Here is a 15174-nt window from a genome sequence, read left to right as displayed (position 1 = left end):
TTGCCAAGAGAGATAGGTCGCCTGCAAACCCTGATGTATGAAGAATTATAATAATGCATCTGAAATGTATTGTATGTCTGGAATTGGCTGAATTAGAAATATTGCCACATTGCCTCTGATTGGTTAACCTCAAGCCTACACCCCTTTTGAATGATATTATTGTAATTGAGTTTGGCAATAAACCTCAGAGGAGTATTATGAGCATATCAGCAGCGTCTCTGTGTCTAATTCCTCTCTCGATATAGCGATAAAAAATTATTTGAAACTGGATAAATCACTGAAGGGCGGGTATCGATTGATATACCCATTACAAATTTCAGTCTAATATATTTTGGCTCAGTTGTTGCGTCAACAGTCACACAATACTTATCAACCTGCCCCTGTTCCCAGAACACATTAAAACTCGGCTCCAATGCAAAAGATGAAGGAGGCAAAAACGGATTGTATGTGATGAAGCTGACATGTGAGTGAAATGACATCTAAAAGACAGCTCTTACTAAAAGAAATGTTAACTTTAACCCCTTAGCGCACCAGGACGTACCGGTACGTCCTGCATTGAAGTGCTTTAAGGCACAGGGACGTACCGGCGCGTCCTGGCTAATTTCTGTCACCCTGTCAAAGGACAAGGTGACAGAACTGTGCCGTCAACTGTTTATGACAGTTGACCGGCACAGTAAGACAGCAGGGGACTATTCACAGCGGTCTCCTGCCGGCGATCGCTGTGATTGGTCAGTCACCAATCACAGCTATCACCGCCGGGAATCAGCTGTCCGACACCCCTCTGCAACGGCCAGGACCGGAGCTAGGCTCCGATCCGGCCGATTAACCCCTTTGATGCATCGATCAACGTGATCGATGCATCGAAGTGTCTTGTAGCCTGTCGGCAACCACGATGGTTGCCACGGGCGCGGGTGTCAGCTGTTTGTCACAGCTGACATCGTGCCCTAACGGCCAGGACCGGAGCAAGGCTCCGATCCTGCCGATTAACCCCTTAGATGCAGCTATCGCTGCATCTACGTGATTAGATCGTACCCTATGGTTGCTAATGACAACCATCGGCACCCGCGGGTGTTCCGATGGTTGCTTTGGCAACCATAGCCTAACAATCGCTTCCTAGTACGGAAGGCTATTAGGCCCCGCCGGGAGGCGAAGCCTAATAGGCTTGCTGTCAGTGAATAGCTGACAGCTCTAATACACTGCACTATGTAGGTAGTGCAGTGTATTAGAATAGCGATCAGGGCTTCATGCCTTCAAGTTCCCTAGTGGGACAAAAAAAAAAAAGTTAAAACAAGTTAATAAAAATGTTGTAAAAAAAAAATAAGTTTCATGTTAAAAAAACACTATAACAGCCTTTTTTCCTATAAGAAGTCTTTTATTATAGGAAAAACCCAAAAACATAAAAAAAAAAACAACACATATGTGGTATCCCCGCGTCCGTAACGACCCCAACTATAAAAATATCATGCTATTTTAGCCGTACGGTGAACACCGTAAAAAAATGTAATAAAAAACTATTCCAGAATCGCTGTTTGTTAGTCGCTACCCCTCACAAAACAGAATAAAAAAAGGGATCTAAAAGTTGCATGTACCCCAAAATTATACCATTAAAAAACGCAGCCCGTGCCGCAAAAAACAAGCTCTCCCACCGCTTTTTTGACGGAAAAATAAAAAAGTTATGGCTCTCAGAATATGGTGAAACCAAAAATAAATTATTTGAAACAAAAGTGATTTTATCGTGCAGACGCTTCAAAGCATAAGAAAAACTATATACATCTGGTATCACCGTAATCGTACCGACCCGCAGAATAACGTAAAGTTGTCATTCATAGCGCATGGCGAACGCCGAAAAAAATAAATAATAAAAAACATCAGAATTGCAGGTTTTTGGTCACCTTGCTTGCCAAAAAAATTAAATACAAAGTGATCAAAAAAATCGCATGTACCCCAAAATGGTACCAATGAAATCTACAGATTGTCCCACAACAAATAAGCCCTCACACGGCTCTGGTGGAGAAAAAATAAAGACGTTTTGGCTCTCAGAATATGGCGATGCAAAATGTGCAAAGTGTCCAAAAGCGGATAAGATCGGGCGCCATTTATCAGTGTGACACCGGCCACATATCTGTGGATAATTATTTATTTACCCCATTATTATACTCTCTTATTATACCCCTGATGTTCTCCGCACAGCTTACATATGCCCCCACATCATAACTGAAATACCAGCAGAACCCCAAACAAAAACAACTAGCGAGCAAAATCCACGCTCCAAAAGCCAAATGGCGCGCCCTGCAGCGTGCCCAAGTAGCAGTGTACGTCCACATATATGGCATCGCCATTCCCGGGAGAACCCGCTTAACAGTTTGAGGTATTTGTCTTCAGTGGCACGAACTGGGCACAAAATATTGTGCACTAAAATGGCACATACCTGTGGAAATTTTCACTTTGCACCATCCACTGAGCATTCATGTCTAATAGAAAAAAAAAACCTGTGTGGTCAAAATGCCTTGAGGGGTGCAGTTTCCAAAATGGGGGTCACTACTTGGGGGTTTGTTTTACTATTTGACCTCAGAGCCCTGCCGTTGTGGGCTAATGCTGCGAAAATCACCAAAATAGGTCTCACATGCGCCTGTCACTCCTAAGCCCTGTCATATGTCCAGGCAAATGATAAATGCCTTGAGGGGTGTAGTTTACAAAATGGGGTCACTTCTCAGGGTTTTACACTCTACTCTGGTACCTAAGAACGCTCTGCAAATGCGACATGGCGCCCCTACACCAGTCCAGCAAAATCTGTGCTCTAAAAGCCACATGGCACTCCTTCCATTTTGAGCTCTGTCATGTGCCCAAACAGCAGTTTAGGGCCACACATGGGGTATTGCCGTACTCGGGAGAAATTGGGTAACAAATTATGTGTTGTTTTTTCTCCTATTACCCCTTGTGGGAAAAAAAATTGGGTGCAAAACTACATATTTTTGGGAAAAATTTTTTTTTTTCATTTTCACTGCCTCATTCTAAAACAATCTATGAAACACCTGTGGAATCAAAATGCTCAGTACACCCCTAGATGATTACCCTGAGGGGTAAAGTTTCCAAAATGGAGTCACTTCTCAGGGGTTTCTACTGTACGGGTACTTCAGGGGCTCTGCAAATGCGACATGGCGCCCAAAAAACAATCAACCAAAATCTACATGCCAAGTAGCACTCCTGCCATTCTGAGCCCTGCGGTGTATCCAAGCAGCAGTTTATAACCACATATGGGGTATTGCCGTACTCGGGAGAAATTGCTTTACAATTGTTGGGGCGCTTTTTCTCCTTTATTCCTTGTGAAAATGAAAACAATTCAACATTTTAGTGGAAAGAATGTAGATTTAAATTTTCACTGCATAATCCCAATAATTCAGCAAAAAAACTGTTGGGTCAAAATGCTCACTATACCGCTAGATAAATTCCACGAGGGGTACAGTTTCCCAAATGGGGTCACTTTTGCCGGGTTTGCACTATTTTGGCCCCTCAGTGGCTTTGCAAATGTGACATGGGGCCGCAAACCATTCCAGCAAAACGTGAGCTCCAAAAGTCAAATGGTGCTCCGTCCTTTCTAACTTCCGCCATGTGTCCAAACAGCAGTTTATTACCACATATAGGGTATTGCTGTGCTCAGAAGAGTTTGCTTTACAAATATTGGGGTGTTTTTTCTCCTTTATCTGTTGTAAAAATGAAAAAATCTGAGCTAAAACTACATTAGAAAAAAATTTAGATTTTCAATTTCACGGCATAATTCCCATAAATTCAGCAAAAACCGTGTAGGGTCAAAATGCACACTACACCCCTAGAAAAATTCCTTGAGGGGTGTAGTTTCCAAAATGGGGTCACTTTTGGGGAGTTTCCACTGTTATGGTCCCTCCAGGGCTTTGCAAACACGACATGGCACCGAAAACCAATGCAGCAAAATCTGCGCTCCAAAATCCAAATGGCCCTCGTTCCCTTCTGAGCCCTGCCGTGGGTCCAAACAGCAGTTTAGTACCACATATGGGGTATTGCCGTAATCGGGAGAAATTGCTTTACAAATGTTGGGGTGCTTTTTCTCCTTTATTCCTTGTAAAATCTAAAACATCGTATGTTTTTTCAGAAAAAAAGTAGATTTTCATTTTCACAGACCAGTTCCAATAAATTTAGCAAAAAACCTGTGGGCTAAAAATGCTAACTATACCTCTTGAAAAATTCCTTGAGGGGTGTAGTTTCCAAAATGGGGTCACTTTTGGGGGGTTTCCACTGTTTTGGCACCACAAGACCTCTTCAAACCTGACATGGTGCCTAAAATATATTCTAATAAAATAGAGGCCCCAAAATCCACCAGGTGCTCCTTTGCTTCTGAGGCCTGTGTTTCAGTAAATATTGAGTTGCATTTCTTGGGTAAAACCTTCTGTGTTACAGAAAAAAACTGTATTACAAATGAATTTAGTAAAAAAAAAATTGAAATTTGTAAATTTCACCTCCTAAAGGGTTAAAAAAAAAATCTGAATGTGGTTTTGAATACTTTGAGGGGTGCAGCTTTTAAAATGGGGTGTTTTATAGGGGGTTTCTAATATATAAGGCCCTCAAAGCCACTTCAGAACTGAACTGGTCCCTGAAAAAATAGCCTTTTCAAATTTTCTTGAAAATGCGAGAAATTGCAGCTAAAGTTCTAAGCCTTGTGAGGTCATAGAAAAATAAAAGCACGTTAAAAAAACGATGCAAACATAAAGTAGACATATGGGAAATGTTTAGTAAATATTTTGTGTGGTATTACGATCTGTTTTACAAGCAGATACATTACAATTTAGAAAAATGCAGATTTTCTCTAAATTTTGGTGTTTTTTACAAATAAATATTGAATTTAACGACTAAATTTTTTCTGTATCATAAAGTACAACATGTCACGAGAAAACAATCTCAGAATCGCTTGGATAGGCAAAAGCATTCCGGAGTTATTACCACATAAAGTGACGTGTCAGATTTGCAAAAATCGTCTGTGTCCACAAGGCCAAAATAGGCTGTGTCCTTAAGGGGTTAAAACCTTTAAAAACACAAAAATACCAAGTAATAGCATAGGAAGAGCAAAATGTACAGTCTTGCCTCAATGTGACAAAAGTACCTCAAATTGTCTTCTTCAATACATTGAGCTTGCCCATTTTAATTCTGATGTTTTTTATTTTTCATCTTTCACTGATAGATACGTCTAGTTATTTTTCTACTAAAATTTGTAAGTGGACACAAATGAAATATCTCTTATGCTGCCTGGTGGTGTTCATAAACCATGATGGGATATGAGAACAAAAAAATTTTTTGTTTTGTTTTGTCAACAGGGATCAAAGTGGCTAATACTAAATAGAAAGGGGCAGTAGTTTCCCCCAGAGACTCAGGAGGGAATGTACTAAGACTGGCACTTCATATGCTGGAGTAAGATGGGCTAAATTTAGAAAGAAGCGCAAGCCTCTTAATAAAACAAATACAATGATGCATCTTTGGCTGTCCGTGCGCCATAAACAGAGATCTACGCCAGCCAGGAACTGGCATAAATTTCCGCTATAATTCACACCAATTTCTACGTAAATAGTTGCAAAACAGGCATTCGGCAAAATCTGTAATTTTTTTTCCGCCAGAAAACTGGCGCAAATTGCATTATACATTTCCCCTTAGGGTATGTGCACACACACTAATTACGTCCGTAATTGATGGACGTATTTCGGCCGCAAGTCCCGGACCGAACACAGTGCAGGGAGCCGGGCTCCTAGCATCATAGTTATGTACGATGCTAGGAGTCCCTGCCTCGCTGCAGGACAACTGTCCCGTACTGTAATCATGTTTTCAGTACGGGACAGGTGTCCTGCAGCGAGACAGGGACTCCTAGCATCGTACATAAGTATGATGCTAGGAGCCCGGCTCCCTGCACTGTGTTCGGTCCGGGACTTGCGGCCGATTTACGTCCGTCAATTACGGACGTAAATAGTGTGTGTGCACATACCCTTAGAGTCCAAGAATATAGCAGGAGTGGACTAAAGGAACTATGTGCCTAGGCAAGTTTACTGTAAATGTTGTGATGTCACTTAATATAACACAGACCAGCTGAGTGTTACATATTGACAGATTCAAATGATGACCCGCAGGTAGGCCATATTAACTTCAAGGTGTCTGTGCCAATTCTGTGACCTAGGAAACTAGCCTATTGCCCAACTCTTTATTGATTAGGTTTACTAGCGTCCTATGAAACTGGTCCTGGCATGTGTACCCGAGGAAGTGAGTGTAAAGAGGCTCTGTCACCAGATTTTCAAACCCCTATCTCATATTGCAGCAGATCGGCACTGCAATGTAGATAACAGTAACGTTTTTTTTCAAAAACAAGCATTTTTGGCCAAGTTATGACCATTTTTATATTTATGCAAATGAGCCTTTCTTAAGTACAACTGGGCGTGTTTAAAGTTAAGTCCAAGTGGGCGTGTCTTGTGTGTGTACATCTGGGCGTTTTTACTTGTTTTACTAGCTGGGCATTGTGAATGGAAGTGTATGATGCTGACGAATCAGCATCATCCACTTCTCTTCGTTAACACCCAGCTTCTGGCAGTGCACAGACACACAGCGTGTTCTCGAGAGATCACGCTTTGATGTCACTTCCTGGCCCAGGTCCTGCATCGTGTCGGACGAGCGAGGACACATCGGCACCAGGCGACAGAGGCTACATCGACTTACCTGCAAACGCCGATGCTGCTGCAGAATCAACTGTAGCCTCTGTCACCTGGTGCCGATGTGTCCTCGCTCGTCCGACACGATGCAGGACCTGGGGCAGGAAGTGAAATCACAGCGTGATCTCTCGAGAACACGCTGTGTGTCTGTGCACTGCCAGAAGCTGGGCGTTGTGAAGAGAAGTGGATGATGCTGATTCGTCAGCATCATACACTTCCATTCACAACGCCCAGCTAGTAAAACAAGTAAAAACGCCCAGTTGTACACACACAATACACGCCCACTTGGACTTAACTTTAAACACGCCCAGTTGTACTCAAGAAAGGCTCATTTGCATAAATATAAAAATGGTCATAACTTGTCCAAAAATGCTCGTTTTTGAAAAAAAACAAAAACGTTACTGTTATCTACATTGCAGCGCCGATCTGCTGCAATACGAGATAGGGGTTTGAAAATCTGGTGACAGAGCCTCTTTAAACAGTAGTAATCACCAGGGAGCAGAGACTGAAATTAAATTCACTTTCTCCACTGTACAGCTGCAACTTGCTGACTGGCATGGGCAACTCCTTCACTTTTCGTGCAGTAGCTTAACTTTTGTCATCAAATAGGTGTTCAACTCGTACACTACCAATATCAGTATCTCCACTATTACGAGCTAGAAAGATAGGAAAGTCTTACATGCTAGGCATATCTAAAAGTATGTTAAGCTTTCTGGTAGCATAAAAATATGTATTCCTACTAGTTGTCAATATCTGCATATGATCCTTGCAAAACGATTTTACAGAAAGAATTACAAAAAAAGATCAGTGTTTCGACCTGACAGAAATAATCACAGTAACCTTGTAAGGGAAATGGCAGCCACTACAAAGCGTGTACTTATTAATTTGCATCAAACTCATTTAAATAGAATGAATTCGATGTTAAAAACGCCAACTTCATAATGTGCTTTATTTAAAGGTCACACTAGAAACTGACAAAAATCTACAATTTTTCCATTGGTTTTCTCTTCAGCTAGAAAAAGAAAACAGGTTGCACCCAACTGATCTATAGTTTGCTTGTAGGCCGGAATGTAGTATGATAATTGCAGCATAGAAAGTGGCATGGAGAAACCCTACCAATACCAATCTCTCTGTAATGACATGTTAAGTCAAATGGGCAAAACTTGAATCTCTAGTTCATCCCACTACTTCACTGCTCCGAGGAGTTAACTCATGCAGAACAAAACCACTGCATGATCATCTAGTGCTGCTTTCATGATGTTCTCCAGCTTCTACTGCCATTCAGGAAGAACACTTCAGTGTAGAAAGAATTTACTTAGGAGAGTACTAAGCAATTGCACACCCTATTTATAGGTGTACATCTTAAAGAGGCCCATGCAGTTGTAGGTTTCCTCACGGTCCTTACAACGAGAACAAATATCAAGATGGGGCAGTCTGGATAAACAGGTACTGTCTCTGGGCCTGAAAGCTAAGGAGGCTCATAGGCACACAGATGAGGGGGTCAAGAGATGGACTCCAATGTGAAACGGTTACATTCTAATTCATTGACCGTTTTTGACAAAACCAGTTGGTCGTAGCAGAATAAGTCATGTGGCGGTGTCACTAGTAGTAGCCTAAGACGAGACAACGGCAATGTCATTTAACCCCTAGATAAAGGAACTATGGACACATATTTTAATTATTTTCGCACCTTATGAAAAATTAAACAAGACGTGAGCAGTTGGATTAATGAAGTATGATAGAAATATTTGCACTGTGGAGAGATGTCATTCTTAGTTTGTTACAGAAGATTTTATAAGACAAAGTGATATTATTTTAGTGAGGTAAGCTTGGGCATTTCAGATGTGCCCTAAAGTCCTTTGGTTTGCATGGGGTTAAAAAATTATTTGAAATCGTGCAGTTTTTGTTTTGTTGAGTTTCAAGTTGGGGCTTATAGAAAGCGCCATTAAGGCCTCATGCACACGACCGTAATTGCGGATAAAATACTGACCCATTAATTTCTATAGTCCACAGACAACTTCCTGTATATTTACGGGTGGGTGTCTGGGCCATAGAAATGACCCACAAAAATAGGACACGTCCTATTTTTTGTATTTACGGACCGTGCTCCTATACTTATTACTGTGAGCACGGTCCGCAAATGCGGATGACACTCCATGGCCCATCCGTGCAGAATTTACTGACCGTAAATACTGCCCTGTCGTGTGCATGAGGCCTAAGACTGGATTCAAATATAACATATTTATTGCAGATTTTGTTGTAGATTTTGATGCAGATTTTTGAGCCAAAGCCAGAAGTGGTTTTAAAAGAAATGGGAAATATAAAAGGAAAACGTATAATTTTCCTCCTGGATCCACTGCTGGCTTTGGTTAAAAAATCTGCATCAAAATCTGCAACATATACGCAATGTGTAAATCTAACCTAATTGCCTGTTCACATCAGCGTTTGATGTACGGAAAGCCGAACGGAAACTATTGCTTCTGTTTGCATTACCATTGATTTCAATGGTAATACTTCAGTTTCAGTTTGTTTCTGTTCCGTAAAGTTTCCGTTTTTTTTTACGGAAACCATAGCGTAGTCGACAGCACTATTTTTTCCGTGAAAAAAACTAACTTTGTGAAACAGAAACAAACAAACTGAAACGGAAGCATTCTGATTGAAATCAATGGTAACACAAACGGAAGCGATCATTTCCATTCGGCTTTCCGTTCAGCAGTTCCAATGATGAAAAGGTTGATCAGAACAGATGAACGGAACCCGAACACGGATGTGAACAGGCCGTATTTGGACAGCTATTCATTTAAACGGCCAGCACGTAATGATACATTTTCTCATGAGAGTACCCCTTTAAAGACAGGTAACTGAGCAATAATATGTTACAAAAAAAAAAAAGTGATTCTGCGATACCCTACAAACTTTTTAAATACTGTGGTCTTTTAAGGGGTCATTCTACAGTAGTAGGAGTGAGGGGTATTTTAAAGGGGTTGTCTTGGATTAGATAAAAGGGTCTGCATTTTTCCCTCAGCAACAGTGCCACTCTTGTCCATAGGTTGCATATGGTATTGCAGCTCAGTCCGATTCAAGTAAATGGGGATGATCTGCAATACCATACACAGCCCTTGGATCAGTGTGGCAGTTTTTATGGAAAAAAGGCAGATCTGTTTGCTTTCCTAGACCTTTGGATATAGATATCCACGTGTTGTTTTCGTTGTAGTTAGATTTTCAAATATACTGTACAGAGAACAGGTGCACAAAATATGTAAATATCTAATTCTCATCTAACATGTAAAACCATATGTATAAGTCCCATATACCAAACCACGGACAGCAGGTTGTTGCTGAATGAAATGTATGATTGCAGCTAAGCAGATTTTAACTTCATAGACTCATTGGACCTCATTTATCGAAATGGTCTAAAAGAAAAAAACTTGTCTTGTAACCTATAGTAACCAATCATTGTTCACCTTTCAATTTTCGCATGTTGCCCATAGCAACCAATTAGGCAGTTTTGATAAATGGGGCCAATGGACTATCTTATTCTACTTCTTCCCTTCCAAACTAATCCAGAGTGAGTACAGAAGAGAATATTAATAATGGCCATGTTTGATTCATCAAGGTTTCTATCTGCTGTCAGTAGTTTTAATATGTCACTGACTGCAATAGATGAAAGGTGAATAACATAATGAAGAGTTACAACAATCCCAAAATCTATTATTCTGGAGTTTTAATTAAATGATTAATTCTGATAAGACCTGCAAGCAAAGGATGATCAGCAGTGTTGTTACAATCTGGGATACCATGGGAAATGAATAGAGACACTGTTTATACACATGACACTCGGCATTAAATCACAGCTCTTCACCTAATTCAATTCTGATGGCACAGCAATTCAAGACAATGGTCTACATTAGTCCAATTAACGCACAGGACATCATTCATCGCCTATTCATTACAGATGTTGATATTAACCACAGAAATACAGAAGATAATAACCTGGCATGTTGGTGTGGTTAGACATATTTAGCTAAGCGATTTGCAGCGGGCAGATTTCCATATTGCATAACTAAAAAGGACAAGCCTATCCCACTATCTCATTCTTGATAAATGTGTCTTTAACCTAAAGTTTTTCTGCAGGTCCAAATGGAAACTATAAAAAATTTAACTTTGAGCACCCAGACAAATTTTCTTCTCATCATTCCACAGTCATATTAATTTTTAGGTCCACCGTAGCTAAAGGAGATGTTGTTTTTTTGCAGAATGAGTGGTTTACTATTAAAAAGTTTACGGACTTCCTGACAACTATTACCAGACCTTAGGATAAAAGGGGCATCTTGGTTTTAAGAAAGTTCATCGTTATAATTTTAATGAAAATGTTCTGCACTTTCAATATATTTGTGTATCAATTCCTCAAAGATTTCTATTTATAGTAATTGAATGGGAAGGTTTATTTTTTACTTGAGAGTTACTGCACCTTTGTGAGACTCACGCGAAGACGCCGGCCAAGGAATCTCTGGAGGAAACAGCCTTACGGTGATGGGTCAGCGTCAGAGGCTCTCGACTAGCTCAGACCATTGAGAATCGCTGGCGGCCAAACTCACTTGGCTAGCCAGTGGTTAATTTATGTATTGTTTAAGAAATAAAGAGGGGGCAGTATCTCAGCAACGGGGGGACACAGAAGGAAGGATCAAACACTACTGGACTCACAAACAGTGGCAATTACGTGAGTCTAATAACTCATTTTGTAGGAGCTAGTGACAGGTGGTCTTTAAAGAGGCTCTGTCACCACATTATAAATGCCCGATCTCCTACATAAGGAGATCGGCGCTATAATGTAGGTGGCAGCAGTGCTTTTTATTTAAAAAAAAAAAGATCTATTTTCACCACGTTATTAGCGATTTTAGCTTTATGCTAATGTGTTTCTCAATGGACAACTGGGCGTATTTTACTATTGACCAAGTGGGCGTTGTACAGAGGAGTGTATGACGCTGACCAATCAGGGTCATACACTTCTCTCCATTCATTTAGTCAGTGCATAGGGATCCTTTTAGATCAGCATGTGCTGTTTTATACGAACACATTAACGATACTGAAGTGTTTACTGAAGTGTTTAGATAGTGAATAGACATTCCACGGGATGTCTATTCACAATCCCGGCACTTCGTTAATGTTTCTGTGGTAGTTACAGCAGAGCAAGCGTAATCTCGTTGTAACCAGTCATTTACAGCGTAATCTCGCGGGATTACGCTTGCTCTGCTGTAACTACCACATAAACATTAACGAAGTGCAGAGATTGTGAATAGACATCCCGTGGAATGTCTATTCACTGTCTAAACACTTCAGTATCGTTAATGTGTTCGTATAAAACAGCACATAGCGATCTAAAAGGATCCCTATGCGCTGCCTAAATGAATGGAGAGTAGTGTATGACCCTGATTGGTCAGAGTCATACACTCCTCATTACAACGCCCACTTGGTCAATAGTAAAACACGCCCAGTTGTCCATTGAGAAACTCATTAGCACAAAGCTAAAATCGCTCATAACGTGGTGAAAATAGATAATTTTTTTAAAATAAAAAGCACTGCTGTCACCTACATTATAGCGCCCATCTCCTTATGTAGGAGATAGGGCACTTATAATGTGGAGACAGAGTCTCTTTAAATACAAATATCCCAGAGATTACTACAAACACAAAATACATACATTGAACATAAATATATATACCTTTTGCAAGTAAAGGACAGTTCCCTTCAGAATAGCATAGAATGTTTTCCATCCCCGTTTTCCTCTTGGTGCTGTAGAAAAAAATACAAAGACCTTCAGACATCGGTGACATAACAAAACGTGACAATGTGTCAATGGGCTTAGGGAGTTATTTTCCTACCAGAAACAAACAGGTAAAAACAAGTCATATTACTTATTATAGTATAGTATAGAGATTGTTCATTTTTTTATGTTTTCAGTCACATTGCTGATAAAATGTTATTTCCATATATTGTTATTCAGAATTAGAAGCGACAGATCATTAGGTACATGTTGTGACCTATTCCTCCCAATACAGCAGATTATTTATCATGTTAGTTTATACACGTCTTTCCTTATTACCACTCACATAGAAACCTTCGTCTCCAATGGTTTTAAATACAAATCACATAATGGATGTTATCACCCAAACGTTAAGCCTGATGTCTTGGCACTATAGGTAGGACTACCAATGAGGGTAACATTTGCATGAGTTTGTATATTTCCCTTGTTTTTGAAAGGAAACTGTAGTACCTTGAAGAAACACACACATTGTACCATAGCATACAGGCTGAATAATGGTCCTAAACGTACAACTCCAGTCATCAGATAACGTTACAATAACTCCAACTTTGCAGGCTGTTAAAGGGGTTTGCCCATCAGGGACATATATATATGGCATATCCACAGGATATGCCATAAATGTCGGATAGATGCGGGTTCCTCGTCTGGGACCCATACCTATCTCCAGAACGGGGCCCCTTTCTCGGTTCCCGCTACCTCCAGGGCCACCTCCTGATTACATAGTCGGAAATTACGAAAACAGTATAGCTTGCTAAACTGCGCTGTTTTCGTAACTCCCATAGAAGTGAATGCAAGTTATGGAAACAGCGGAGCTTGCATGCTACGCTGTTTGCATAACTATTCCCTTCTATGGGAGTTACGAAAACGCTATTTTCCTGTTTACATGGTCGGAAACTATGAAAGGGCCCATTCTAGAGATAGGTGCGGGTCCAAGAGGTAGGACCTGCATGTATCTGACATTTATGGATATATCATAAATGTACCTGATGGGCAAACCCCTTTAAAGATTAAAGGAACGGTTAAAATACTTTGTTAGGTTCTATGATGTAACATTTCCACTTGCTGCTTCAAAATCTTTTCCACCTAACGAAGATTAATGGAAGCATAACATCTTGGAAGCCGAAACTATGGGCCTAAGCGGAGGGCTGGTCACAAAGAGTGTGATGCTGAGGCCATGCTATGTCACTACCCTCTGATGGGGGAAATGCAATATATTAGCTTTGGGCAACAACAGAACACGCTGCAGCGTAGCCTTAGGCTGGGTTCACACAACCTATTTTCAGACGTAAACGAGGTGTTTTACGCCTCGATTTACCTCTGAAAATACGGCTCCAATACGTCGGCAAACATCTGCCCATCCATTTGAATGGGTTTGCCGACGTACTGTGCCGACGACCTGTCAAACGACGACGCGTAAAAAAGACGGCTCGTCAAAAGAAGTGCAGGACACTTCTTGAGACGTAATTTGAGCCGTTTTTCATTGATTCCAATGAAGAACAGCTCCAAATTACGGCCGTAATTGACGCCTCGCAAAACGCGAGTACATGCAATTACGTCTGAAATTACGGAGCAGTTTTCTCCTGAAAACAGCTCCGTAATTTCAGACGTAAATGCAGTTATCGTGTGCACATACCCTTAAGGTTAACACATTTTGAGGTTAATATTTTCCGCAGACGGAGCTGAAAATGTCCAGAAAAACACTTCTACTCTAGGGATTTTAAAGTAGGAAATATAAAAGCATGTTCTTCACAGGCTTGGCAGCCTTTTACATCCGATTAAATGTCTCAGTTAAACTTTGACACCTGTTAACTGAGACAACAGGTTACTGACTACCATACTTCATAACAAGGCAAGACATCAACTTCATAGCTTCAAGCCTACTTTGATGTAATCTAAAGCAGTTCTCTAGATTAAAAGAAATGCTTGCCACATCCTGAGACCTTTGTAATGGCAAACAGCCTAGCCAAGATCAGATTGCTATATCATAGACAACACAGCTGTCCAAAATTCTGAGATGCATTACTGGATCTTTGACAGTGGGTTAAAATAGGCCATCCACTGAAAAGATGAAATGCATATTGTATGAGATATAAGGTAGTACTGGAAATTGAATAGTAGGATAAAATTAAAGAACTGGAAAAATACATTTGGAATATATACCTATCAGCCAAAACATTAAAACCACTGACATGTGAAGTAAATAAAATTAATTATCTCAATACAATGGTGCCTGACAAGGATTGGTATATATTGAAGAGTCATTTCTTGAGTTGATGTGTTGGAAGCAGGACAAATGGTCAAGTGTGAGGACCTGAGCGACTTTGACATTGGCTAAATTTTTAATCGCTAGACGACAAATTCAGTGCATCCCTAAAATAGCAGGTCTTGTGGGGTGTTCTCAATATGCAGTGGTCAGTACCTACCAAAGCGGTCCAAGATAGGAAAACAGGTGAACCAGCAACAGAGTCATGGGAAGTCAAGGCTCATTAATTCGCGTGGGCAGCAAAAGCTAGCCTGACTCTCTTCAATCTCACAGAAGAGAGTCGTCTTGGACCGAGTTATGGACTCGTCCTCAGGCAGGTCCTCGGTAGCAGCTACACAGCTATCTGCCCTTAAGGCTAAACTTTTTGCCAT

The 15174-nt window shown here is 40.6% G+C and overlaps 1 protein-coding gene across 8 annotated transcripts in view; it reads right to left on the bottom strand.

The window, feature by feature from the left end:
- LOC142759603 (PH and SEC7 domain-containing protein 3-like) overlaps positions 1–15174 on the bottom strand; it is a 683786-nt gene that overhangs the window by 53530 nt on the left and 615082 nt on the right. For all 8 annotated transcript variants that reach the window (XM_075861948.1, XM_075861956.1, XM_075861962.1 and 5 more), the window contains one exon: positions 12439–12509. In XM_075861948.1, the coding sequence (XP_075718063.1) occupies positions 12439–12509 (71 nt within the window). The remainder of the gene's footprint in view (positions 1–12438; positions 12510–15174) is intronic.

Source organism: Rhinoderma darwinii, chromosome 1 (genome assembly GCF_050947455.1).
Source record: "Rhinoderma darwinii isolate aRhiDar2 chromosome 1, aRhiDar2.hap1, whole genome shotgun sequence".
In the NCBI taxonomy this organism is placed as follows: Eukaryota; Metazoa; Chordata; class Amphibia; order Anura; family Rhinodermatidae; genus Rhinoderma; species Rhinoderma darwinii.
Note: the sequence above shows the minus strand (reverse complement) of the source record. Positions and strands in the feature narration are given on the sequence as shown.